Source organism: Nannospalax galili, unplaced genomic scaffold (assembly GCF_000622305.1).
Source record: "Nannospalax galili isolate Female #2095 unplaced genomic scaffold, S.galili_v1.0 scaffold598, whole genome shotgun sequence".
Taxonomy (NCBI): Eukaryota; Metazoa; Chordata; class Mammalia; order Rodentia; family Spalacidae; genus Nannospalax; species Nannospalax galili.
In genome coordinates this window covers 485,196-512,681 of record NW_008342423.1, presented here as the reverse complement: position 1 = coordinate 512,681, position 27,486 = coordinate 485,196, and the positions used below count along the sequence as shown (strand labels likewise).

General features: G+C 40.9%; 1 protein-coding gene across 1 annotated transcript in view; it reads left to right on the top strand.

Moving 5' to 3' along the window:
* Pak2 (p21 (RAC1) activated kinase 2) overlaps positions 1–27,486 on the top strand; it is a 93,968-nt gene that overhangs the window by 52,155 nt on the left and 14,327 nt on the right. Inside the window, exons 3-11 of the mRNA XM_008838514.3 lie at positions 11,008–11,108; positions 12,357–12,504; positions 14,562–14,593; positions 15,614–15,721; positions 17,048–17,180; positions 20,039–20,102; positions 23,079–23,127; positions 24,404–24,516; positions 26,810–26,927. Of these exons, the coding sequence (XP_008836736.1) occupies positions 11,008–11,108; positions 12,357–12,504; positions 14,562–14,593; positions 15,614–15,721; positions 17,048–17,180; positions 20,039–20,102; positions 23,079–23,127; positions 24,404–24,516; positions 26,810–26,927 (866 nt within the window). The remainder of the gene's footprint in view (positions 1–11,007; positions 11,109–12,356; positions 12,505–14,561; positions 14,594–15,613; positions 15,722–17,047; positions 17,181–20,038; positions 20,103–23,078; positions 23,128–24,403; positions 24,517–26,809; positions 26,928–27,486) is intronic.

The following is a 27,486-nucleotide window of genomic DNA, read 5'->3' as shown; positions in this document are numbered from 1 at the left end:
GGTGGTCATCTGTTCTCTTGATCAAGGAGGCTGAAGAGACCCCACCAGATTGACTTGAACCAGTGTCCAGTCTACGAAGAGGAGGGTCAACACAGAAGAATCATTTCCTTCCATGCTTCCAAGTGTAGCCAGCCATGGTCGAACAGGACCTTTGACTTACCTTCACATAGGTGGAACTGGTAAAAGAAAGGAGCCAGGGGTTCCTCCCAAGCCCATGTGACCTCTGAGGAACAGATCCTCAAACGACCTTAAGAGTAAAAATAAATTGGTTTATCTGGGCCAGCTGTATGGCCTTAAACACCCAAAAGGAAAGTATAACCAAAGATTAAAGGGGCCGATATAATTTTTTAGCAGTCCATATATATGGCTAAAGGCTATATAACAAGCAACCATGCCAAATAGGAGATACCTTCATTTGAGTTGTGTTGGCCAGGGTCAACAAAGGGACTCCCAAATAGTAACCCAGCATAGAACTAGGAAAATGAACAGCAGACCCTAATCTTTTCTAAAGGAATATTGACAACTGATTGCTACTAGATGAGGAACAGCTAACTTTCCTAAAACAAAGACCTCTAGATAGGTGACTAGATTCACCAGATGGACAAGTAGTGGGGAACGGCTTGGGGGTGCGACAACACAGCAGACAGTAGCAGGGATATCAGAGTATAAGGGCTCTAGTGGCGGGGAGGGAGGCTGTGGGAGGGTGCCATCTGGGAAGTGGGTATATAGTTGAATGAGATGGTTTGGGGTGTTCTGTGTGATACACACACACACACACACACACACACACACACAAAATCAACAAATTTTAAAAAATGAATTATATTTAAGGAGGAAGCTTAAAAAGTAATTTTTTAAAAAGTTAAAAAGAAAATATTTTCATAATACACAAAGCTTGTTGTTTCTCTGTTATCTGTACCAAAACCATATAAAAATTAAACTATTAATCTATAATTTACAAATATTTCCTCCTATTTACAGTACAATAGAGTTAAAACCCAAGGGACATTAAGAGAACTAGAGGACATGACCTCAGATTCCTCAAATCAGTCAGTGGAAATGGGAGGTTGGTTGTGATAGATGTAATTAGGTGTTACAGTAAAGACAGCAAAATTGAATGCAGGCATGACAGTTGCCTTTCCAATGTTCCTTTCCACAGTCAGTGTGACCTACCGTCTTGCCACATCTCTGGATATTTAGCACAAATGTGTCATCACTGGTCAAAAAAATGATTGTTTCCTGCTGATACTGGCCTAGTTCTGCCTTCATAAACAAAAAGAGTGTGCAGTAACATTTCTACCTTAGTGTGTGCAGACTTACCAAACATGGCATATTGACCACATTCATTTGTTCTCCTTCCCAAGACCCAACTAGAATAATAGTTACAATTTCTTTTTAAAAAAGGACACTATAAGCCAGGCGTGGTGGCGCATGCCTTTAATCCCAGCACTCAGGAGGCAGAGGCAGGTGGATCTCTGTGAGTTCAAGGCCAGCCTGGTCTACATAGCGAGTTCCAGGACAGCTGGGGCTACAGGGAGACCCTGTCTCAAAAAGACCAAAGAGAGAGAGAGAGAGAGAGAGAGAGAGAGAGAGAGAGAGGGAGAGAGAGAGAGAGAGAGAGAGACTGACTATGGGGTAAAGAATAGAAGAGACAGTAGTGGATGAGATTGCAGTGTGTGAGAGAAGTGAACCATTTTCCTTTGCAAAAGTCTTAGAGGCACACAATGGTCTGTATATAGGGAGGGGAGGATGTGACAGCCAGGCTAAAAGGTAGAATTACTTGAAAATATACATAGGAAATATCAAATACTCCTCAGAACTCACTTTTTCATTCCATATAGCCATTCATATATTCCCATCAGGAATTTAAGAAAAGTCAAAGCATCAAAATAAAAAAATAAGATTTGGTAAAAGTTGTGATACTTTTCTCTGCCTTTCTTGAGAATATGTACCTGACTCCACCCTCAAACTAGATACCAGAAGATTTTTCTCTGCATACACAGAACACTCTGGGGAAAACTATTTTAGATCTCTGCACCCCATCCTCATTGTTTATCTAGTTTATTTCCCAGTTGTTTGTGTGATGCTTTTCTGTAGTAGACAACAAAGGACCACAGGCATTTGAAGAAAACAGACATAAGAACCCACATAAGTTTGAGTCCAGGCTGGGCTACCAAGTGAATTCAAGGCTAGCCCTGGCTACATAGCAAGACCCTGTCTCAAAAAAGCAGATGATTTTAAAAGGAATTTTGAAGAAGCAGTCACCTTGGAAGAAAACCACCAAACTAGAAACCCAGCCTACACAATATACACTGTATAATTTTTCAAAGACAGTAAATCCATGAAACAAGGAAAGAATTCTCAGAGGAAAAAAACTCATCAAAGACAATGAGAAATAATTCTTGGTGTTCTTGTTTGCTTCTCCATTGCTGAGTTAAAAACACTGACAAAAACCAACTTGTGGAGGAAAGGGTTTATTTCACCTTCAGCTTACAGTTCATCATGGAGGAAAACCGGGACAAGAGCTCAGGGCAGGAACAGAAATACAGAACATGGAGGTACACTGCTTACTGGCTTGCTCCCCCTGGCCTGTGCTCAGCCTGCTTATTTTTTAAAAAATTTTTGTATGTGTATGATTGTATTACCTGCATGTAGGTAAGTGTACTTATGTCATGCAGTACCCATGGAGGTCAGAAGAGGGCGTCAGATCCCTTGGAACTGGAGTTACAGATGGTTGTTAGCTACCATGTGGGTGGGTGCTGGGAACCAAACCTGGAACCTCTGGAAGAGCAGTCAGTGCTCTTAACCACTGAACCATCTCTCTAACCCCTCAACCTGCTTTCTTAAACAACATAGGACCACCTGCTTAGGCATGGCAGTGGGCTGAGCCCTCCCACACTACTCAACAATCAAGAAAATGCCCCATAGACGTGGCCACAGTCCAGTCCAATGGGGACAGTTCCTCATTTGGTTTCCTTCCATGTGTGTCAAGTTGAAAACTGAAGTTATCCAGCACACTTGGGAAGTCAGGATTTAAAAGTAAAGAACAAACAAGATTAGGAGGATGAGAAGATAGTCAAGAAATTTCTCCCAGAGAGTTTTTAAAAAGTTGATAGGCCAGCCGTTGTGGCGCATGCCTTTAATCCCAGCACTCAGGAGGCAGAGGCAGGTGGATCTCTGTGAGTTCAAGGCCAGCCTGGTCTACATAGTAAGTTCCAGGACAGCTGGGGCTACAGAGAGACCCTGTCTCAAAAAGACCAAAAAAGGAAAAAAAGTTGATAGGAAATGTAAAAGAAACATTACAAATTGTGAATAATGAACTAATAAGAGCGAGGAAAAGAAACAAATAATATGAGAAAAGACCCAGATCTGAAGAATTAGGCTTAAATAGAAGTGGAAGTAGCTCGCTGAAAACTTGGCACAGTAACTGGAGACCACAGCACCCTGGTGGTTTTAACACAGATGATACAATAAAACCTGCTATGCAAACCAGATATGATGGTATACGCCTTTAATCCCAGAAGACACAGGCAAAAGGATCCCTGTGAGATTGAGGCTAGTTGGGGCCATAAGGAGACCCTGTCTCAAAAAACAAAAAAACAAAACAACCTGGTGTGCTTCCAGTCAAGGTGGAACAGCAGACACAGTTTCCCTCCCACATGAACCAAAGCATTGGAAAAACATTCCAAACACCGTTTTTCACAACATTGAACATCAAGCAGTGAAGAAAAGTTGATCCCTAAGAAGTAAGAGGCAAGTGAAATGAGGTCCTGCTATAAATCCGGGTTTCTGCCTGGAGAGTTTCTAGCAGCACAGGGAGGGAAAATCCTGTGTTGAGAACCAGAGCAATGAATCAACAAGTTAGTTGTTGCAAGGAAAAGATTAGTGAATTTCAAGACTTGGCAATAGGGACTATCCAAAGTGAAATTCTAAGAAAACAGAGACTCAAGCAACAGTGAACAACTGTGGAACCAATTCAGGCAAGAACAGTGCCTGCTGTTGACGTCTTTGAAGGAGGAAGAAAAGAAGCCAGGTCTATACCTATAATCCCAGCACTCCAGAAGCCGAGGCAGGAGAATCATGAGGCCAACATCATTCTGGGGGCTGGAGAGCTGGTTCAGCTGTTTTGACTGCTCTTGCAGAGGACCCTGGTTCAGTTCCCACCACCCACATGGCAGCTAACAACCATCTGTAACTCTATTTCCAGGGGATCTAGCACCCTCTCAGGCCTCTGCAGGCATTCTACAACCTGGGTGTACTTATATGCATGCAAGCAAAGCACTCATACACATAACATAAAAATTAAATAGTTTTAAGAGGCAAGACTGCTTCGAAGGTTTTTTTTTTTTTTTTTTTTAAAGGGGGGAAGCATTTAAAAATTTTTTTAGGCCTGAGGTCTTGAGGTTTAGCTCAATGCTAGAGGGCAGGCCTAGCATCCCTGAATCTCTGGGTTCAGTCTTAGTACTGAGGTGGGGGTAGGGTAGATCAGTGAAAAAAAGGAAGCAAAAACTCTTAGGTATATGAAAGCTGAAAAATTCTATAACTAGCAACCTTACAGTTAAACTGAGTCCTTTAGGCAGAAGGAATGTGAAGTTTTCACATGAAATTTCATGATGTAAGCTTGATGTCAGTTGGAAATGTGAATCTACACAAAGGAATGAGAAGCACTGGAAATAGTACATATTTTTTCTTATATAAATCTCTTTAAAATTGTATTTTTAAAGAACACATGCAGGCCAGGTGTCTTGGCACATGCCTTTATTTTAGTCCCAGCACTTGGGAGGCAGAGGCAGGCAGAACTCTGTAAGTTCAAGGCCAGACAGGTCTTCATAGTGAGTTCTAGGCCAGCTGGGGCTACAGGGAAACCCTGTCTCAAAAAGACAAAAAAAAAAAAAAAAGTGCATGCTATAACATATAACATAAATGAATCTGAAACAAAGCTCTTCATAAGAGACTCGTGGTGAAGGTCAGGGTAGAGCATGTGCTTAATGTACTTGAGGCCCCAAGTTCAGTCTCCATCTAAAAGAGAGAAGGTAATGGTTATGTACACGTGTATGCTAATGAATTCAACAAGTTGAGTAAAATAGAATTTTTTCTTTAAAAAATACAGTATGGTCTTCCTTACTGGCCAGAATAGGCAAATCTGTGAAGACAAAATAAAAAATTAGGGGGCTGGAGAGGTGGCTCAGCGGTTAACAACACTGACTGTTCTTGCAACACACATACACATAAAATAAAAATAGTAAATATTTATTTACATTAATTTATTATTTTATTATTTAATATTTGTTTATTTTATAAATGTTTATATTTATTTTGTGTGTATGAGTGTATTGCCTGCATGTAGGTAAGTGCACCCGTGTCGTGCAATGCCCGTGGAGGTCAGAAGAGGCCGTCGGATCCCCTGGGACTGGAGTTAAGGATAGTTGTTAGCTGCCACGTGAGTGCTGGGATTCAAACCTAGGTCTTCTGCAAGAACAGTCAGTGTTGTTAACTGCTGAGCCATCTCTCTAGCCCCAATAAATATTTTTAAAAATAAATTAAAAATTAGGAGGCTGATGCTGGGCATGGTGGTGCACACCATTAATCCCAGCACTCTGTTGAGGCTGAGACAGGGGGATCCCTGTGAGTTCAAGGCCAGCTGAGGCTACAGGGAGACCCTGTCTCAAACAGACTGAGGGAAAAAAAAAAGTGCTTGCTGTGTAATAATGAGGTCTGAAACGCAGATCCCAGCACCCAAGATCCTGCAGCCTTCAGGATCCAACACCCTCTTCTGGTTTATGTGTACACACACACACACACACACAAATCTTTTTAAAACAACTGAGAAATTGCAGGGCGTGGTGGCACATGCCTTTAATCCCAGCACTCAGGAGGCAGAGGCAGGCAGATCTTTGTGAGTTCAAGGCCAGCCTGGTCTACATAGTGAGTTCCAGGACAGCTGGGGCTACAAGGAGACCCTGTCGCAAAAAAAAACAACAACAACAAAAAAAAAAAATAGGAGGCTGAAGAGGTAGCTCAGCGATTAAGAGCACTGGCTGCTGTTACAGAAGACCCAGGCTCAGTTCCCAGCACCCACATTGGGCAGCTCACAACCTCCTATAACTCCAGTTCCAGCGGAATCTGATGCCACCTGGCCTTAGAGGGCACTGCTCATAGGTGGTGCATATACAGACAAGTAGTCACATGCTCGCATGCTCTCTCGCTCTCTAAAAAGTAAAATTTCAAAAAAGATTAGTATTTGGTAATGGGTTAGAGTAGGTCAAGGGGGAAATAAGGAGTGGCTGCTAATGAATACAAGGTTTCTTTAGTGAGTGACAAAATTGTATTAATTATATTATGGTAGTGTTTGCAAAATTATAAATACACAAACTCATTGTATTGTACAATAAGTAAACATAGCAAAAGATACCAAAAATGATCAGTAAAGCAGCTAAAACTACATACAACCTACAGGAAATCTACTTTTTAAAAAATATTTTATTATTTTTATTATGTGTATGTGTGTATTCCCTGTGTGTAGGTAAGTGTACCCATGTCATCCAGTGCCCACAGAGGACAGAAGAAGCTATTGGATACCCTGGAACTGGAGTTACGGACAGCTGTTAGCTGCCATGTAGGTGCTGGGATTTGAACCTGGGTCTTCTGCAAGAGCAACCAGTGTTCTTAAGTGCTGAGCCATCTCTCCAGCCCTGGAAATCTATTTTTTTATATCAAGTTTTTACGTAAACTTTTTACATAAAGTCACAAATTAGGTTAAAATAAAAGAAATACTGGGGTTAGTGGTGAAGATCAGGGTAGAGCATGTGCTTAACATCCTTGAGGCCCCAAGTTCAGTATACAACAAGAAGTTAATGTTATACAAATCTATGCCAATAAATTCAACAAGTTGAGTAAAATAGAAATTTTTTCTTAAGAAATAAAATTTGGAAAGCTTATCTTAAAAAATAACCTAAGTAGCTGGGCATGGTAGCACACGCCTTTAATCCCAGCACTTGGGAGGTAGAGGCAGGCGGATCTTTTGGGTTCAAGGCCAGCCTGGTCTACATAGTGAGTTCCAGGACAGCTGGGGCTACAAGGAGACGCTGTCTCAAAAAAGACCAAAAAATAAATAATAAATAAAAGCAACCTGATTAGTTTTAGAGAACCTAAAAACTATATATGTCTCAGAAAAATTTAGTTTGTATCTAAAACCCTCCCACAAAGAAAATTCAAGACCTGTCTGGTAAGTTAGTCAGTGAAATGTTTTGGAAAGAAATAGTACCAGTTTTATGCAATTTCCAGAAAACTGAATAGGAGGTAATGCTTCCCAACTTGTTTGCTGAGACTAGAATTAACCTGGATACCCACACCAAAGACTTTACACACTAAAAAAGAAAGCTGTACATCTCTTGAACATGTATGTAAAGTCTTGGCAAAGTTTTAGCAGTAGATACCTAAGAACACGTAAAAGGGATAATAGATAGGACAAAATAGGTTTCGTTCAGGTTCAAGGCTAAACATTTGAAAATCAATGTAATTTGTGTGTGCGCGCGCTGGATAGCTTTAGTGTCAACCTGACACACCTGTGTTGAGGAATCCTCAGTTGGGGAATTTCTTCTATTGGACTGGCCTGTGGCCGTGTCCGAGGGGTATTTTCTTGATTGTTGAGTGATGTGGGAGGGCCCAGCCCACTGTGGGTGGTGCCACCCCTGGGCAGGTGGGCCTGTGTTGTATAAGAAAGCAGGCTGAGCAGGGGCCAGGAGAACAAGCCAGTAAGCAGCATTCCTCCATGACCTGTGCTCCACCCGGCTCCTGCTTCCAGGTTCCTGCCCTGAGTTCCTACCTTGGGCTCCCTGATGAACTGCGACCTGGGAAGATGTAAGCTGGATAAACCCTTTCCTCTCCAAGTTGGTATTGGTCAGAGTATTTTGTCACAGCAATGAAGAACAAACTAGGACAGCGTGTGTGTTCATCTCAATAAATGTAGAAAAGACATTTGACAGAATCCAATATTCATTTGACAGAAGTGTTAAGCAAAGTTGGAATTGAAAGGAATGTACTGAACTTGATAAAAGGGCATGTTAGAAACGTTGACCTTTGGCATTCAACTAAATGGTTGAGGGCTGGAGTGATGGCTCGGTGGTTAAGAGTACTTGCTGATCTTGCAGAGGACCTGGGTTCAATTCTCAGCACCCAGATGACAATTCACAGCTGTCTGTAAACTCTCTTCTGACCTTCAGGAGCACCAGGCATACATGTGATACACATACGTATATGAAGGCAAAACACTCATACACTTAAAATCAAAATAAATAAACCTTAGACTAAATGGTTCATAAATAACCCTAACCTGTTTGATCAGTAAAAATATAAAAACTTGACAGGCATGGTGGTGGTACACCCAGCACTCAGGAAGCAGAGGCAGGCAGATCTCTGGATTCAAAGCCAGCTGGGGCTACAGAGCGAGCCTGTCTCAAAAATAAACAAATAAAATTTAAAGAACAATGCAAAAACTCTGCTTACCATCTCTTTAAAAAAGATCTTACTATTTTTAGTTATATGGCTATGTGCACATGAGTGCAGGTATCTGCAGAATTCAGAAGAGGGCATCAGGTCTCCTGGAGCTAGAGTTATGGGGATTGTAAGCCACCTGTCATGGGTGCTGGGGAATAGAACTCAGGTCCTCTACGAGAGCAGTACATGCTCTTAGTCATCAAGCCATCTCTTGAGTGCACCCCCCATCTTTACAGAACAATGTTCTAGCCAGTACAGTAAGACAAGGAAAAAGAAATCAATGATCCAAATTAGGAAGTGTAAGCATATCTAGCCACATGTTTGAATTTTTATAGAAAATTCTGATACCTACAAAAATTTTAGATGTAAGTTTAATAAGGTTTTAGGATATAAGATCAGTATTAAAGAATCAATTTTTGCTGGGCGTGGTGGCGCATGCCTTTAATCCCAGCACTCGGGAGGCAGGTGGATCTCTGTGAGTTTGAGGCCAGCCTGGTCTCCATAGTGAACCCAGGCCAGCTAGGGCTACAGGGAGACCCTGTCTCAAAAAAACAAACAAACAAAAAAAATTTCTTGCATATATTCTGTGGTGGGGTTGAACCCAAGGTTTCAAGCATGCTAGCTATATCCCCACTGAGCTATATCCCCAACCCGAAAATTGAAGTTTTAAAACTGCCTTTGGGGCTATTGAGATGGCCCAGTGGGTAAAAGCACTTGCCACCAAGTCCGATAACTTGAGTTCTATCCCTGGGACCCTTGGTTGAAGAAGAGAACAGGCACCCATACATTGTCCTTTGATCTCCTCATGTGCAAGGTGGCACACACATACACACACACACACACTCTTCTTGCTATTTTGATGCTCTTTGTAGTAGCATCAAAAATTACAGCGTATTCCTGTGTAGAAATAGGGCAAAAGTAATGACAGGGTCAGTACTCTGTTCCTTTATACTAGCAAGCATTGCTGAGAGAAATTACCTAGTTGATGGCAATTCAGTGTTAAAAAAATAAGCTCTCTAGGGGCTGGAGAGATGGCTCAGCCGTTAAAAGCACTGGCTGGTCTTACAGAGAACCTAGGTTTGATTCCCAGCACCTACATGGTGGCTAACAACTGTCCTTAACTCCAGTTTCAGGGGAATTTGACACCCTCTTCTGACCTCCACAGGCACTGCATGACACATGCAGGCAGTACACTCATGCACAAAAACAAAACATAAAATAAAAAATATACTCCCTAAATTGATCTATAGATTAAGTGCAGTTTCACTCATAATCCTGTAATTTTTGTAGAAATGTACAAGATCATTCTTTCTTTCTTTCTTACGGAAATGTAGAGAACCTGAAATCTAGCAGATTTTAAAAAAGGGAGACACTGTGTACTTTTCAATGCTTGTTTATAAAAATGACAGTAATCAAGGTAGACTGTCATTGGCATAATGATAGATGATTTTAACAGAACACAGCATCCAGAAATAGATGCATATATGTATGAACTGAAGATTAGAGGAGGAGGGCTAGGCAAGGAGACTGCACTGATGTACTTTAATTTGCAAAGAATAGTATTGATGTGGCCAAGAATGTCAAAAAAGAAATTACAGTGGAACCGTAGAAGACCTGGGTAGTTTTAAGATGTTCTAGTTATGGGACTGGAGAGATGGCTCAGACGTTAAGGACACTGGGTGCTCTTCTAGAGGACCTGGGTTTGATTCCCAGCACCCACGTGGTGGCTAACAACCATCTCTAACTCCAGTTCCAGGAAATCCAACACTTTTTCTGACCTCTGAGGGCATTGCACAGCACAGGTGCACTTACACACATGCAGGCAGTGCACTCATACATATAAAATTAAAAAATTAAATAAAAATTACAAAGCTATTATAGTTAGAAACTGCAGAATTAAGCTGGAGCTGAAGAGATAGCTCAGTGATTAAGAGCACTGGCTGTTCTTGAAAAAGACCTAGGTTCAAATCCCAGCACCCACATGGCAGCTACCAACCGTCTGTAACTCCAGATCCAGGGGATCCAACGTCCTTTTCTGTCCTATGTGCACTGCACGACATGAGTGCACCTACACACATGCAGGCATAACATTAATACACATAAAAATAAAAATAAATTAATCAAAAAAAAGAATTAAGCCAAGTATGGTGGCTCATGCTTTCAACCCTTAGACTTGATAGGTTGGCATGAATTTGAGGTCAGCCTAGGCTAGGGAATGAGACCCTGTTCTCAGAAAACCAAGTTGTGAGAGGAGGGAGAAAAACAATTCAGCTTGCCTTTCTCTTTAGTTCTGTAAACTACTTTTGCAAGTATCTACCCCTGCTTCACAGCAGATGGAGCACTCTGTTGACCAACTTCCTATCAGCCAATGTTTCTAAAAGAAGTCTCTGTGAAAATAACTTCATTTCTAATCTGTTACAGGAAAAATACAAACACAATTATAAATCCCATTATTAGCTTTGTTTAAAGAGATTCTCTGTTCTCCTCCCCCCTTCCCCCTGTGCCCTCTAGGAAGTAGAAAGAAAGAAAAAGAACGACCAGAGATTTCTCCTCCGTCTGATTTTGAGCACACCATCCATGTTGGCTTTGATGCTGTTACTGGAGAGTTTACTGTAAGTTTACCTGGGTGGGGTTTGTTCATAATGTTAAAACAATGCTCAAGGGCTAGAAATAGCTGAGTAGAAGTGCTTGCTGTGTGAGGACCTGAATTTGAATCCCCAGAATACACATAAAGCCAGGTTCAGTAGCACACACCTATCTGTAATCCCAGTGTTCTACAGTGAAATGAGAGGCAGAGACAAGAGAATCAAAATCTTATGTGTCCCAGAAAAGCCTGGAACTCTGAATCCTCCTGTTTTCAAGCTCCAGAATAATAATCACCACACTTAGCATTGTCAGTTCTTACTGCTTTTTGCTTATCATAAAAATATTAGTGGTTAGGGACCAGGCGTGGTGGCACATGCCTTTAATCCCAGCACTCAGGAGGCAGAGGCAGGCAGATCTCTTGAGCTCAAGGCCAGCCTGGTCTCCATAGTGAGTTCCAGGCCAGTTGGGGCTGCAGGGACACCCTATCTCAAAAAGATGCCCCCCCAAATATATGTATATATAATTGATTGAATCTTTTTAGAGAGCTGAACATACTAATTATAGATATGCAAAAATAGAGACAAATAGACCTTTAGGGCTGGGCATGGAGGTGCAGGCCATTAATCCCAGGACTCAGGAGGCAGAAGAGGCAGGGTGATCTCTGTGAGTTAGATACCAGCCAGGGCTACTTAGGGAGACCCTGTCTCAGAGGAGGAGTGGGAGGGAGTAGAGAAAAATAGACATTTAGGCTAGGAGAGGTGACTTAGTTGGCAAAATGGGTCTGTATTCAGGTTTCAAAAACTCATATAAAAAGCCAGGTACAGTGGCATGATCATACAATTCGAGATATCCACATCTCAAAATGGGAGGTGAAGACAGATAGGTCTAGAAGCTTGCTAGTCAGCTAGCCTAACCTATTTGATAAAGTTCAGGCCAGCAGGTCTCAAACAAAAGGTACATAAGGACTAACACTGGAGGCTGTACTTTGACCACATACACAATGTGAACTCAAACATCCATGTACTATACACACAAAACCAGATTTTTATAATCCCAACACTCAGGCAACTGAGATAGAATTCTGAGTTCCAAGCCAGACTGAGCTACATAATTAAAACTGTCTCCAAAAGAAAAAAAAAATGTATGTTTGGGTTTTTTTTAGCCAACCTAACATTTATGTACATTGGTTGTTTGCTTGTACATTTTGTTGCTTATGAAAATGACTTTTACAGCAATTCAAACCGTAACTAATAATCTGGATTTCCTTCTGTTAGGGCATGCCAGAACAGTGGGCTCGATTGTTACAGACCTCCAATATCACCAAACTAGAACAAAAGAAGAACCCTCAGGCTGTGCTGGATGTCCTAAAGTTCTATGACTCCAACACGGTGAAACAGAAGTATCTGAGCTTTACTCCTCCTGGTAAGACATCAGACAGTGATAAAGGCTGAGTCATACGGGAGGCTTTGAAGCACTGCCAGATAAAAAGACAACTTCGAGGAAAATAAAGGGTCAAAGTGTGGTTCTGAACCTGCTTTTCTCCTACATAAACCTGCCTTTTGGAGGTGGTCAGGTTGAATGAGTATAACTGAGAGTACAGAGATTATATTAACCTCATCATTTACCAGAAATGGAGTTAGTGGATGTTTTGGCTGTTTATTTAGTCTAGCCCTCTTTGCTGCTTTTAAATGATTCCCAGCAATAGGTGGTGTGCTGGATACCTTTAATATCAACTTGATACACCTGGGTTGAAGGAGCCGCAATTAGTGACTTGCCTCTATTGGACTGGCCTGTGGCCATGTCTGTGGTGCATCTTCTTGATTATTGAGTGATGTGGGAGGGCCCAGCCCACTGTGGGTGGTGCCACCCCTGGGCAGGTGGGCCTGTGTTGCATAAGAAAGCAGGCTGAGCAGGGGCCAGGGGAGCAAGCCAGTAAGCAGCATTCCTCCATGGCCTGTGCTCCAGCTCCTGCCTCCAGGTTCCCGCCCTGAGTTCCTACCTCGTGCTCCTTGATGAACTGTGACCTGGGAGATGTAAGATAAAATAAACCCTTTCCTCCTCAAGTTGGTAGTGGTCAGAGTGTTTTGTTACAACAATGGAGAAATAAACCAGGACAGGTGGCAAGGGTCTAGATTTATAGACATGTTCACACGGGACATGGTTATTGTTAGTGGGATAAAATGGAAGTGACTTTACTATATAAATAAGTGAACTGAAGAGAGCCAGTTGTTACTGGCTGCTCCTGTTACTTGCAGAGAACCTGGGTTTGGTTCCAAGCACTCACATGGCCACTAACAACTGTCTGTAACTCCAGTTCCAAGGGATCCAATGCCTTCTTCTGATCTCTGTGGGAACTGCATGGCACTGGTGCGCTTAAATACATGCAGGCAATACACTCATACACATAAAATAAAAATAATAAAATATTTTAAATGGACTGACTTTAAAGTAAAAATTTTTTCTAGTCAAATTGAAACTTCTAATATATAAGTACGTAAAATTATCATTAGAACTGATTTTAACTACATCAGAGTTGAATATCATTGGGATAGAATGGGAATATAATGGTATTTTGAACCTGCTTTGTTTAAATCAGCATCAGAATCAAGTCCACACCTGATAGTCTGAAATTTCTTGAAATGAAGGTTCCCCTTCTTAATTTTAGTTTTTCATGCTCTTTTCCTTGCAGTTTGTTAAGGAACTGGATCATTTGTCCTGTTTCCCTTAGTATAGATTTTGCTCATCCTCAGGATACCATTTATTCTGTCCTTGAATTCATATTTGTAATTTTAAATATAGTATACTTTGCTGGGCATGGTGGCGCACGCCTTTAATCCCAGCACTTGAGAGGCAACTGCAGGCGGATCTCTGAGATCAAGGCCAGCCTGGTCTACATAGTGAATTCCAGGATTGGGGGGGTGGCAGAAGTAGTTTATTAAATTACATAGAGTAAATTAATTTACATAGAGTAAAATTGACTCAGATTCTTCTGTGAATACTGGTATTGCCATATTTCTGCTGAACATACTATGGAAATACACTGAACAGTTGAGACTTACCAGTTCCTTCTCTCTTGCTTCATTAGCTACCACTTTTTCTGATGAATCTGGCAGATGTAAATGCCCCCAGTTCTTTATAATAAGTTTGTGGAATTTTATAGATTTGAGTCATTACCTTGGTCACTTATAAATTCTTGTTTGAATACTGGTATTGTCATTTTTTTCATAAATATTTCAACTTAAAGTGAAATGTTCTTTTCACTTGCTGGGCAGTGGGACACATGCTTATTATAATCCTAGGACTCAAAGAGTCTGAGGTAGGAGGCTTCAGAATTCAAGGCTATCAGAGACTACATAGCAAGTACAGGCCAACCAAGGCAACATAGCAAAACCCTGTCTGCTTTCATTTTAATTTTTTTCTTTGTCATGTTCCCATTTTCTTTCTTGAATTGGTAACATTCTTTTCTATTTCACATTCAGAAAAGGATGGCTTCCCTTCTGCAACACCAGCAGTAAGTTAATAATTTACTTCTTACAGTTCTTGTCTTAGTTTAGATTACTTAAAACTTTTTTTTATTTCTTCTCTAACCTATAAAATTGGTCAAGTGTGGTAGCACATACCTCTAATCTTAGCACTCAAGAGGCCAAGATAGGGGAATCAAGATAGGGGAGTTTGAGGCCTGGGCTACTAAATCGCAAAACCTTGTGTCAAAAAAAGAGAAATAAAACTAGCCATCACATACTTAGTATTTTGTTGTCGTTATTTGATTAGTTGAAGGAGCCATGTTAAGTAAATAGAATTTACTTGATAAATTTTAAAGTAACTTTATCATTACCTCCAGAGCAGTTTAGCTGCTTCTTTTTTAATGTTGCCATATACAAACCTGAATATAATGAATCCAGAAGATCTTTGTCTTTGGTCTTAAGAAGTAGATTGGTTACTTGTCGAACAATGTGTTTGTGTTACATAAAGGGTATAACTCTTAAATATATGGAACTATAAATGTAGGTTAGTGGTAGATAATTTAGCAAGCACAAACGGCCTTGGGTTCAATCTCCAGCATAATTTACTTTGCAATTGGTTATATTGGCTCCATTGAGGTTTGTTTTTAAATGATCTGTTGAAAAAATAAACTTTTGTCGGGCAGGGTGACGTGCCTGTGATCTCAACACTCTGGAGGCAGGCGGATCTCTGTGAGTTCGAGGCCACCCAAAGTGAGTTCCAGGCCAGCTGGGGCTACAGGGAGACCCTGTCTCAAAAAGCCAAAAAAAAAAGTATAAAAAAAAGAAAAACTTAAAAAAAATGATTAAAGCCAGGCGTAGTAGCACACATCTTTAATACCAGCACTCAGGAGGCAGAGGCAGGGGGATCTCTGTGAGTTAAAGGCAGCTTGGTCTACATAGTGAGTTCCAGGACAGCTAGAGCTACAGGGAGACCCTGTCTCAAAAAGACCAAAAAAAAAAGAGAAATCCATTTTTAACCTTCTAATCATACTGGTTTGTCTTCTTTTTTGCTCCTTTGATGAGTGCAGCTGAATACCAAGGGATCAGAAACCTCAGCAGTAGTAACAGAGGAAGACGATGATGATGAAGAGGCTGCTCCTCCTGTCATTGCCCCTCGACCAGATCATACAAAATCAGTAAGTGATTGATAAGTGACTTGAACTATTATATCTGTGCGTGTGCTTTTGAAAACACTTGTCTGCATTTGACTTCTAGTGAAAGTGTGGGCTGATGAGATAACTCAACAGGTAAAGGTAACTGCCATCAAGCGTGACATCTTCAATTCCTGGGACCCGCATGGGAGAAGGACTGAACTCCCACAAGTTCGCTCTAGCCTCCATACATGGGTCATGGTACTCATTCACAGAATAAATAAATTAAAATTAATGAAAACTACTTTCGTGGGGCTGGAAAGATGGTTCATTGGTTAGGAGTGTGTACTGGGGGCTGGAGAGATGGCTCAAGAGTCGAGAGCACTGGCAGCTCTTGCAGAGGACCTGGGTTTGGTTCCCAGCATCCATATAGTGGGTAACTCTCCAGTTCCAGGAGATCCAACACCCACTTCTTACCTCCGTGGGCATTGCACAACATGGATGCACTTAGATATACACAAGCAAAACATTCATATACACAAAATATAAATGAATGAATGAATGAATGAATGAATTATTTTATTTTATTTTTTTGGTCTTTTCAAGACAGGGTCTGCCTGTAGCCCCAGCTGTTCTGGATTCACTATGGAGACCGGGCTGGCCTCAAACTCACAGAGATCTGCCTGCCTCTGCCTCCTGAGTGCTGGGATTAAAGGCGTGTGCCACCACACCCGGCCTTCCTCAGATTTTTAAAAGCCAGAAGATGGCATCAGATCCCTTGCAACTGGAGTTACAGATAGTAGGTGTTGGGAACCAAAGCCAGGTCCTCTGCAAGAACAGCTAGTGCTCTTAACCACTGAGCCATCGCTGCAGTCCCTTATTTCACATTTCTCTCAAAGCCATTATGTCCATTCAAGAAGCAGTTGAGAGTAAAATTTGTCACTAGGTAAGAGAATTTTAACAGTAAGGACTTGAAGTGCAGCCAGGCAGTGAGAGAACGACTGCAGAACCGTCCTTCCCGCTGTGTAATGCAGTGAAGTGGGGACAGTGTCTGTCTGCATGGCACATTGTGTGGTTCACTCAGCAGGTAGGAAGAGGGAGTCATTTGCTTGTTTACCTTTTGTTTGTGATAAAGTCTTACTGTGTAGCCCAGGCTGTCCCTTAACGTGTTACATCAGCCTCCTGAATGCTGGCATTACAGGCATGCATTTCCATGCCCAGAAGTTATATGCTCCCATTCTTCAGAACAATGTAAAAGATAACTTAGTTCCACTTAAAAAAATCAAAGAACTGAATTATGTGGTACTAAGTATAACTGAAAAACTTTTTTTTTTCCCTCAAATCTCTCAATAATGAACCATATCTATATAGATTTACACTCGGTCTGTAATCGACCCTATTCCTGCTCCAGTTGGTGATTCTAATGTTGATGGTGGTGCCAAGTCTTCAGACAAGCAGAAGAAGAAAGCCAAGATGACAGATGAAGAGATCATGGAGAAATTAAGTATGTTATCTGTATTTTATATTCTTTAAAACATTTGGCCCAGAGCTGGGGACATGCGTAGCTCCATAGAGAGCTCTTGTTTAGCACGTGCAAAGCCCTGAGTTTGAGCCCTAGCACCACTTTTCCCCATAAAGGACATATTCTGAAACTTTTTTTTTAAAGTCTGATTTGAAAGTACATATTCAAATAATAATAGAAATGTCCAGCAAAATAATCTCAGTCTTATTTTCTTATAATATCAAATTTTTCTCTGGTCTATAATAACTTCTAAGTTTCGTCCATAAACAATGTCACTTACTAATTTTTTTGTTTTTGAAAATCCTAACAAGTTTATTGGGCTTGCTAACAGAGCATAGGGTGGGGGTTTATTTACAGAAGAGTAGGTGGCCTCCCCCACCCCCCATTTATTGCTGCGCTGGAAAGTCCACCTTCAAATATAGATTCTGTGACTTCCCGACAGCTGCACAAAATGGGGAGAGAGGTAGCCTCATGGAGTTCTCAGCTTATATATCCTTAGCCCCTCCTCATATTTTGAAACTTCTATCAAAGGTTTCTCTCCTCCCCCACACACACCCGTGCACACACACATACACGAAAAAAAGCTGGGCATGGTGGTGCACACCTTTAATTTCCCCAATATTTCAGCACTCAGAAGGCAGAGGCAAGCAGATCTTGGTGAGATGAAGGCTAGCCTGGCCTACATAGTGAGTTCTCAACCAGCTGGGGCAACAGGGAGACTTAATTTCCCCCAAAAAAACAAAACAAAGGGATTTCTATATATTTGTTTGGATGGGTGGGTGGGTGGATTGATTGATTGATTGGTTGGTTGGTTGGTTGGTTGGTTGACTCTCAGTATAGACCTATAAAAATGTCCTAAAGGGCCAGTGAGATAAAAGTACTTGCCACCAAACTTGATGTCCTGGGTTTAATCTCTGAAACCCACATGGTAGAATGAAAGAGCTGACTCCTGAAAGTTCTGTAACCTCCACATCTGTACTGTGGCATGTGCTTGCACAAACACACACACACACACACATGTTTAAAAAAAAAAAAGAAAAGACCTTCGGGCTGGAGAGATGGTTCAGTAGTTAAGAGCAGCTAGGTCTTGCAGATGACCCAGTTTCCATTCCCAGCACCCGTGTGGCAACTAAAAACCTTCAGTAACTCTAGTTTTAGGACATGAAACGCCCTTTTCTGGCTTATGTGGGCATTGTACAACATGTGTGCCCTTCCGTACATGCAAGGCATACTCATAGACATGAATAATAAAGAAACTGACTTTCTAGCTATGTGTGTCAGCATCAAGTTTCTCGAGAAGGATTTTTTCTCTTATCTCTTAATTCATCAGTGATTATTGGCTTGATCAGTCATTATAAATAATGTGTGCTGTACCAAGGAGAAGGTGGATCATTTTGGTCCTACGTGTTCTCTACAGTTACTTGTTTTTTTTCCTCAGTAGTCAAGTATAGACCTGCTTTCATTCTGGAATCCCCTAGGTATGTCTAGGTATGCCATCGTGTTCCTTCTGAGGAGAGCTACTACTTTAAAACAACAAGCCAAAATAGTAGTTGTCACCATTTAATTGTGTCCTCTAGTTATCTCAACCCCTCCCTTCCCTTCTCTTCTCTTTTCTCTCTTTTTCTTTCACATCTTCGTAGGGATTTTGTTCTTATGTTTCTTAGCTTGAGGTTGTGTGGCTGACTTGAGGATTAGGCACTTAAGTAGATTATTTCATGACTTTGTGTAATAAGTTTCTGTCTTCTTTTACCTTGAAAAAGTAAAAATGCAATGTGATTTTTTTCTCTCATGTTTTAACTTAATGGTAATATTAATTTTAGTTCATGATTTTATGTCCAATTTCCTGATTTTAATGCTTAGTGGTTTACTAAATGAATTAAAAGGTAGAAGATAGGCTGGAAAAGCCTGAAAAACTAGTTAGGATTATTCATTTACCTCTGTATTCATTGATTATTTCTGATAGTAAATAGTTTCACAGCTTACCACTAGTGCAGTATGGTGTTAAAAGTTGCATGCCCTAGGTGGGTGTTTTGACTCATACCTGTAATCCCAACACTTGGGAAAATTGGTGTGAATTCAAGCAAGGCCAGTCTGGGCTATATAGTAAGTTATGGGCCATAGCCAAGAATACAGTATGTTACCCTTTTTAACAAATTTCTAAAAGAAGTACTGGAGATGGAGCTTAGTTGGTAGAGTGCTTGTCTAACATGCACCCAACAGCACATAAACAGGGCTTAGTGGTGCATGCTTGTAATCCCAGCATTTGTGAGGTAGAGTCAGAAAGATCAGAAATTTAAGATCATTCTCCACTACATTGTAAATTCAAGGCTAACATAAATACATGAGATGCTGTTTAAAAACAGAAGAGCAAGCTGGGCATGGTGGCGCATGCCTATAGTCCCAGCACTTGGGAGGCAGAGGCAGGTGGATCTCTGTGATTCAAGGCCAGCCTGGTCTACATTGTGAGTTCCAGACCAGCTGGGGCTACAGGGAGACCCTGTCTCAAAAAGACCAAAAAAAAGAGCAGAAACAAAAACTTTCACTAATACTGCACTCTCTCCATGCTGAGAACCCCAAGAGACAGAAACAGGTGAACTGGACTAAAATAATACTGTTTTTGAGAAAGTGATTAAGTGGTCTAACCTAATGGAAAATGTGTTTTTTTCTTTATTTTACTTATTTTTCTTGAGTGTTGAGTGTTTGAGGCAAATTATTTTTGAAACTTCTCATATAGAAAAGCACTTTTACAGTAAATGCAGTTTATTAAAAGGGATAATTATCAAAATTTATTTGCATTTAACATTCTTGACTGACTTCTAACTTTCGTTTGTTTAAAATAGGAACTATTGTGAGCATAGGTGACCCTAAGAAAAAGTATACAAGATACGAAAAAATTGGACAAGGGTAAGTGTTGGTGACTGTACTACCGTTATACTCAGTACTCTCTGGGTATACAGCACTCTTCCCTTTGACACTGAGCCCTTAACTATTCAGAATGGTACCCTGGGGGAATTGGGTAAATACATAACACAGTTGTATCCAGATAACTACTGTAAAACTATACTGGTAGCTAAGTGTGGTGGTACACACCTTTAATCCTGGCACTCAGGATTTAGAGGCTACTGGATTTCTGAGATCAAAACCAGCTTAGTCTACATAAAGAGTTCCAGGCCAGCTGGGGCTACAGGGAGACCCTGTCTCAAAAAGACCAGAGAAAAAAAGAAACTATACTAGTAAACTGGGTATAGTAACATACTTATAATCCTATCACTTGGGAAGCTGAGGCAGAAGGATTACCACGAGTCTGAGGCTAACCTGAGCTACATAGTGAGCCCTTGTTCCAGAAAAAAATAAAAACAGCACTGGTTAACAGTGACTTTACATCATTTCTCCTTCCTTCCCAACTTCCCTTTTTTCTTCCTCATCAATAAGTCTCCCCCTCTTACTCTCCCTCTCCTTCCCTCTATCTCTTCCTCCATCTTCATCATCCTCATCTTTATTGGGTGTTTTGTGCAGGGGGGCGGTATGTGGCTTTTTGAAGCGGGGTCTCCCTGTAGCCACAGCTGGCCTGGAACTTCCTAGGTAGTCCAGACTGGCCTCCGCCTCAGAGAGATCTGCCTGTCCCTGCCTCCCAAGAGCTGAGATTAAAGGCTTGTACCACAACACCCAGCATCAGCATCATCTTAAATACAGTCTCTCTGTGTAGTCCAGGCTGACCTGAAACTAGTGATCCTGTATCTTTGGCCTCCCTGGTGCTAGGACTGCAGGTATGCACCACTATACCTGGTTTTTGTGGCTTGTTATGTCATTTCCTGGTGGTAAGGGACCAGATGGATAGAAAAATTGTACATAATCCATTTTAAAGACAATGTATTTATTGTTAGAGACAAAATACTTATTGCAGCCAGATATAGTGGTATATGCCTTTAATCCCTGCACTCAGGAGGCAAGTACTTTTCTGTGAGTTCTAGACCCTCCAGGACTACATAATAAGTCCCTGTCTAAAAAATGGTGGCCAAAAAGTATTTATTAGAGTCTTATTTTTTTAATATTTTATTTATTATTTTTATTTATGTGTATGTGTATGTTGCCTACATGCATGTAAGCATACACATCATACAATGCCTGCAGAGAACAGAAGAGGTGTTGAATCCCTTGGAACTGGAGTTAAGGGTGGTTGTTAGCTGTCATGTGGGCCCTGGGATTTGAACCTGGGTCTGAGCCATCTCTCCAGCCCCATATTATTGCAGTAATAAAACATGTTTATAAATCATGACATTAAATACTATTTTTTTTAATTTTTCTCATCTTAATTGTAGCATGTTCTGTATTTTATTTATTGGACTGGGTGTGGTGGCACACACCTTTAATCCCAGCACTTGGGAGGCAGAGGCAGGCAGATCTCTGTGAGTTTGAGGCCAGCCTAGTCTACATAGCGAGTTCCAGGTCAGCTGGGGCTACAGGGAGACAGTCTCAGAAAGGACATATATATATATATTTTTTTTTTAATAATGTGTGTGAGAGCTTCGGATTCCCCTGGAACTGAGTTAAGGATGGTGCTAGGAATCAAACCCAGGTCCTCTGCAAGAGCAGTCAGTGCTCTTAACCACTGAGCCGTCTCTCCAGCCCCTTATTTACTGATTTTTATGTGTATGAGTATTTTGCCTGCATGTAAGTGTACCATGTACATGTGTGCAGTGCCCATGGAAACCAGAAGAGGGTGTCGGGTCCCCTGAACTAGAGTTCAGGGCGATTTGTTGCAACCATGTCAATACTAGGAATTGAACCCAGGTCCTCTGCAAAAGCAGCCAGTGCTCTTAACCACTGAACCATCTCTCTAACCCCCATAGTACTAGTTTTGATTACAAAAAAATGGAAAGTCACCTTGTTTTGTTTTCTTCTAGTGCTGGGCATTGAACCTGGAGCCTGTGCATGTTAGGCAAGGGCTCTGTCATGAGCTCCATCTCCAGCTTTACCTTTATATTTTTTAGCATAATAGATATAGTGAGTAGTAGTAATGAATGATCAAGAATAATACCTATCCATAGAGCTGACCATCACAAATCCAAAGTTGAAATAGCAGAGAAATACATGAAAAAGAAATGTTTGAGGTATAAAAAATAAAACAAATATATTTTCTAGAGAAGCATACCTGTGTCTTTTGGAGTTAGAAGTTCAGAGAAATTCTTAAGAATGATGCACATCAAACACAGACAGAGAAAGACCTGCCAGAAAGGCTAGAGACAATCTTCAAGTTTATTGGTACTTCATTGTTTCATTTTGTTGTGGGTTTTGGTTTTGCCTACACATGTAAGTGCACCCATGGGTGCAACGCCTGCAGAGCCAGAGAGGGGGTATGGGATTCCATGGAATTGGAGTTACAGACAGTTGTTACACCCCATGGGTGCTCCTCCTCTGGAAAAGCAGTCAGTACTCTTAGCACTGAGCCAGCTCTCCAGTCCCTGGTTTGAATTATTTCAAACTTCAGTTTTGGTCACAAGGATTTTCTTCTTTTTCTCCTTTTTATTCTTGCTTTTACTTATTCTAAAAGTCTTGAGTCTAAGATTTAAATCTTTTATTTAAGATTTATTTTATGTGTGTGAGTGGTTTTTGCTGATGTATATATGTATATGCACCACATACATGGGTGCAGTACCCTGCAGAGGCCAGAAGAAGGTGTTGGATCCCCCTGGAACTGAACTTACAGGTGGTTGTGAGCTGCCATCTGGGTTCTGAACTCAGGTACTCACAGGAGCAGTAAGCACTCTTAACCACTGAGCCATCTCTCCAGCCCCGAAGTTAAATCTTTTTTGATCTTCGTCATTATATATAGTAATAACTTAAGAACCTGAACTCTGATTATATCTTTTCTTCCTGCAGGGCTTCTGGTACAGTTTTCACTGCAACTGATGTGGCACTGGGACAGGAGGTAGCTACTTTTTCATACTTCTGGATGTTACCATTAACCTTTCCTGTAGGAAAAACTTGATAAAGCCAAGAATAATAAGTAGAACCTTGGGTCTTTGTTCTCAGGCACCGTCTACTTGGAAACAGTCTCTCACTAGCCTGGCACTTACCAGTAAGTGCCTAGGGAGCTCCAGGGAGCCTCCTGTCTCTGCTTCCCTAACGCTGGAATTACAAGCACATTCCACCATTCCTAGGTTGTTTGTTTGTTTTTAATGTGGATTTTGGAGATGGTACTTGGGTCCTTATGCTGGAAAGTACTATATCAACTGAGCTCGTGGCCATAGAATTTCTTTAAGTTGAATATGTTGTAAGAATTGACCTATCAGGGCTGGAGAGATGGCTCAGCAGTTAAGAGCACTGACTGCTCTTGCAGAGGACCCAGGTTCAATTCCCAGCATCCACATGGCAGCTATGAACCATCCTTGACTCCAATTCCAGGGGAATCCAATGCCCTCTTCTGACCGTGGCACTGCACAACACAGGTGCACTCACATACATTCAGGCAATGCAGTCATGCACATAAAATAAAAATTAAAAAAAAAATGATTTGGACTATCTAGTCTTACAATTCTTATGTTAGAGGAACAAAGGAAGAATTAATGAGCTTTAGATTTTTGAAAAAATATTTTCCTGAATTGGAATTTAAAAAAAAAAATTCCTCGGAGCTGAAGAGATGGTTCAGCTGTTAAGATCACTGACTTCTCTGGCAAAGGACCAGAGTTTGAGTCCCCACATGGTGGCTAACAGTTGCCTATAACTCCAATTCCAGAGGAATTTGATGGTCTCTTCTGACCTCCACAGGCATTGCACAACACGCGCACACTTACATAACATGCAGACAGTACACTCATACACATAAAAATATTTAAAGTTAAAATAAAAAAATAATTCCTTATGTTAGACTGTCTTCGGCTTGGTTGATAAACTTCAAGGTAAATCTAGGGCCAGTGAAATGGCTCCATGGGTAAAGACTCCTGCCACCAAGCCTGACAACTGAGTTCAGTCCCTTGGACTCGGTTGAAGGAGAAAACCAAAGGTTGTCCTCTGATCTCCACACATACACACTTAACTGTGTTGCAGAACATTGTGCAGAGGCAGTGTGCAAGTAAAAATACTATTTATGAGTAAGTTATAATTCACTGTGTAATATATGTATAATAAATTATTAACTAAATGGTGTGTTAACTTTCTAAGATAATTAGGAATGTTCTGATTTTTCAAATTTGTTTCCATTATAGGTTGCTATCAAGCAGATTAATTTACAGAAACAGCCAAAGAAGGAATTGATCATTAATGAGATTCTGGTGATGAAAGAGTTAAAAAATCCCAATATAGTTAACTTCTTGGACAGGTAAATAGGATTATTTTCTTTAAAATTAGGATAAACTGTGCATGGTCAGTCATGACTATAATCCCAACATGGTAGGGCTGAGGCAGGATATCAAGAGTTCAGGGTGAGTCTGGGCCACATAGTGAGTCACTGTCTTAACAAGTGAGAATGAATGAAAGAGAAGGCAGGAAAGAAGCAAACATACACTGGAATGAGAATATAGACATTTATAGTCATCACTTGGCACAGGGATAGCACTTGAAGATGTCACTGCTGAGAAATAAGCCAAGAGGAGGAGGAAGAACAGTGAACACAGTACATTGCAGTTTAGATGGAGCCTTTTGTGCAGGATCTCACTTGGCAAGTGTGAGGGTAGTTAAAGAAAGGACCAAGGGTGGTACTTATTTTAGAGCAGAAACATTAAGGAGTGACTGGCTGGGATTCATGCTGCAACTTACAGAGATGACTAGCCACACAATTCTTAATCTGTGAGATTAGTTTAGTTTTTATTTTATGTGCCCCCAACTTGCCAGCTGCCTGCTTCAGCCTCCGAAGAAGCTAGATTACAGGTGTGTGCCATTTGTTTTGGTGGGTTTTTTTTTTTTTTTTTTGGTCTTTTTGAGACAAGGTCTCCTTCTAGCCCCAGCTGGCCTGTAACTAGCTATGTAGACTGACTGGCCTCAATCTCACTGAGATCCATCTGCCTCTGCCTCCTGCACCATACCCAACTAGATTTATTTTTATTTTATGTATGTGAGTACTTTGTCTGCATTTATGTATGTGCACCACATGTATGCTTGGTGCCCACAGAGACCAGAAAAAGGCACCCAGATCCCTTGGAACTGGAGTTATAGAGGGTTGTGAGCCACCATAAGGGTGGCCGGGAACCAAACTCATGTCCTCTGCAAGAGGAACAAACATTCTTAACTGCTGAACCATCTCGCTAGTTCCCAGTTTTTTTCATTTGTTTTTGTTTGTGTTTGGTTGAGGGGGGGTTGAGAAAGGGTCTCCCTGTAGACCCAGCTGTATTATTTGTTTTATGTGTATGAGTATATTTCCTGCATGTTTGTAAGTATACCATGTTGTACAATGTCTGAGGCAGTCAGAAGAGGGTGTCAAATCCCTGGAACTGGAGTTAAGTAAGGATGATTGTTACTCATTATGTGGGTGCTGGGAACTGGACCTAGGTCCTCTTTAAGGGCGGTCAGTACTCTTAACAGCTGATACATCTCTCCAGCCCCTACATAAAATATTTTTTTTAATAGCATTTTATGGGGACTAGAGAGATAGTTCAGTGGTTAGAGCATTGACTGTTCTTGCAGAGGATCTGGGTTTAGTTCCCAACATCCACATGGCTGCTAACAACTGTCCTTAACTCCAGTTCCAGGGGATCTGATGCCCTTTTCTGATCTCTGCTAGCATTGTATGACACAGGTGCACTTAATGTGGATGCAGGCACTAACATGAAATAAAAATAATATTTTTTAAAAAAGAATTTCATTTCAGCATAGCCAAAAGACTAAGGCAGGCCCCAAGGCTTTGGGTCATTGGGACTTGGCTTCAGGTTCTGTTACTATCAATTTCTAGCCCTGTGATCTCAGATGAGTTAGTTAACCTTTCCAAGTGTCAGTCTCCTAGTTTTTATGTTTTTCTCTCTCACTGTTTTGTTTGGTTTGGGTTTGGGTTTTGGTTTTTTGGTTTTTTCTTTTTGAGATGCAGTCTTGGTATGTAGTCCAAGCTGTTTTTGAACTTGCAAATCTTCTGCCACAGTGGGCTGTCAAGCCCAACCTGCTGTCAGGAAATAACTCCTACATTAAATACATTAAAATAATGAATGTATATGCTCAAACAGTTGTGAGGAGACTAAATTTAAAATGATTCTGGGACATTTTTTTGTGAATGTATGTATATGTGTGTTTAACTCCTACATAAAATACATTAAAATAATGAATGTATATGCTCAAACAGTTGTGAGGAGACTTTAAATTTAAAATGATTCTAGGACTTTTTTTTTGTGGGTGTATGTATGTGTGTGTTATTTGTTTGGGAATCTTGCTCAGGCTGGCCTCAAACTTATGGTGATCTTCCTCCTTCAGCTTCCTAAGTGTTGGAATTGTAAGCTACTACCCTGGGCTCCGGAGCATCTTATTTTGTGCTGTTATGTAATACCTTTCCAGTGTTCTTCCTAGTTCTCAAACCCTTGGCTCTTTGGTTTTATTATTACTATGTTTGATATTTTAATTCATAAACAGAAAGAGCCATGTGCTTAGAAAAAATAAAAAACACAAGTGTATTTTGTATGTTCTGTTTTCAGTTACCTGGTGGGAGATGAGTTGTTTGTGGTAATGGAGTACCTTGCTGGTGGGTCACTCACTGATGTTGTAACAGAAACCTGCATGGACGAAGCACAGATCGCTGCTGTATGCAGAGAGGTAGGTTTGTTTTCTTTTAGATTTTAGGGTGATATGTGGTTAGCTGTGGGTGAAAAAAACAAAGTTGGGGTTGTGTGTGTGCATGTATGTGTGTGTGTGCGTACACGCATAAATTTTCTCTGTACACATTTCTCTGCAAGTTTTCCCCTACAGTTTTACCCCATATATTTATTTCAGCCCTGATGTGCATAGTGGTGCATAACTTTCATCTCAGCCTCTGGAAGGCAGAGGCAGGCAGATCTCTGTAAATTCAGGACCAGTCTAGTCTACATAGTAAGTTCCAAGCCAAACCAAGGCTTTATAGTGAGACCCTGTCTTTAAAAAACAAATTTCAGCGCCTTCCTTCTTATGGAAGATAATTTGGGAAGGAGACATGAGGTGCAGAATTCACAGGTAGGCTTCAGTAGGGTGATTGGACACTTTAGAGAGTAAAATGGGGGACTATTAAGGATACATGACTAGTTAGTGGAAACTACAACCATCTCAGGCAGAAAAAACACATATTCATCTTGAGCTTCTGTGTCTGTTCTTGGTTTTGTTAAGATCACTGAAGGTGAAG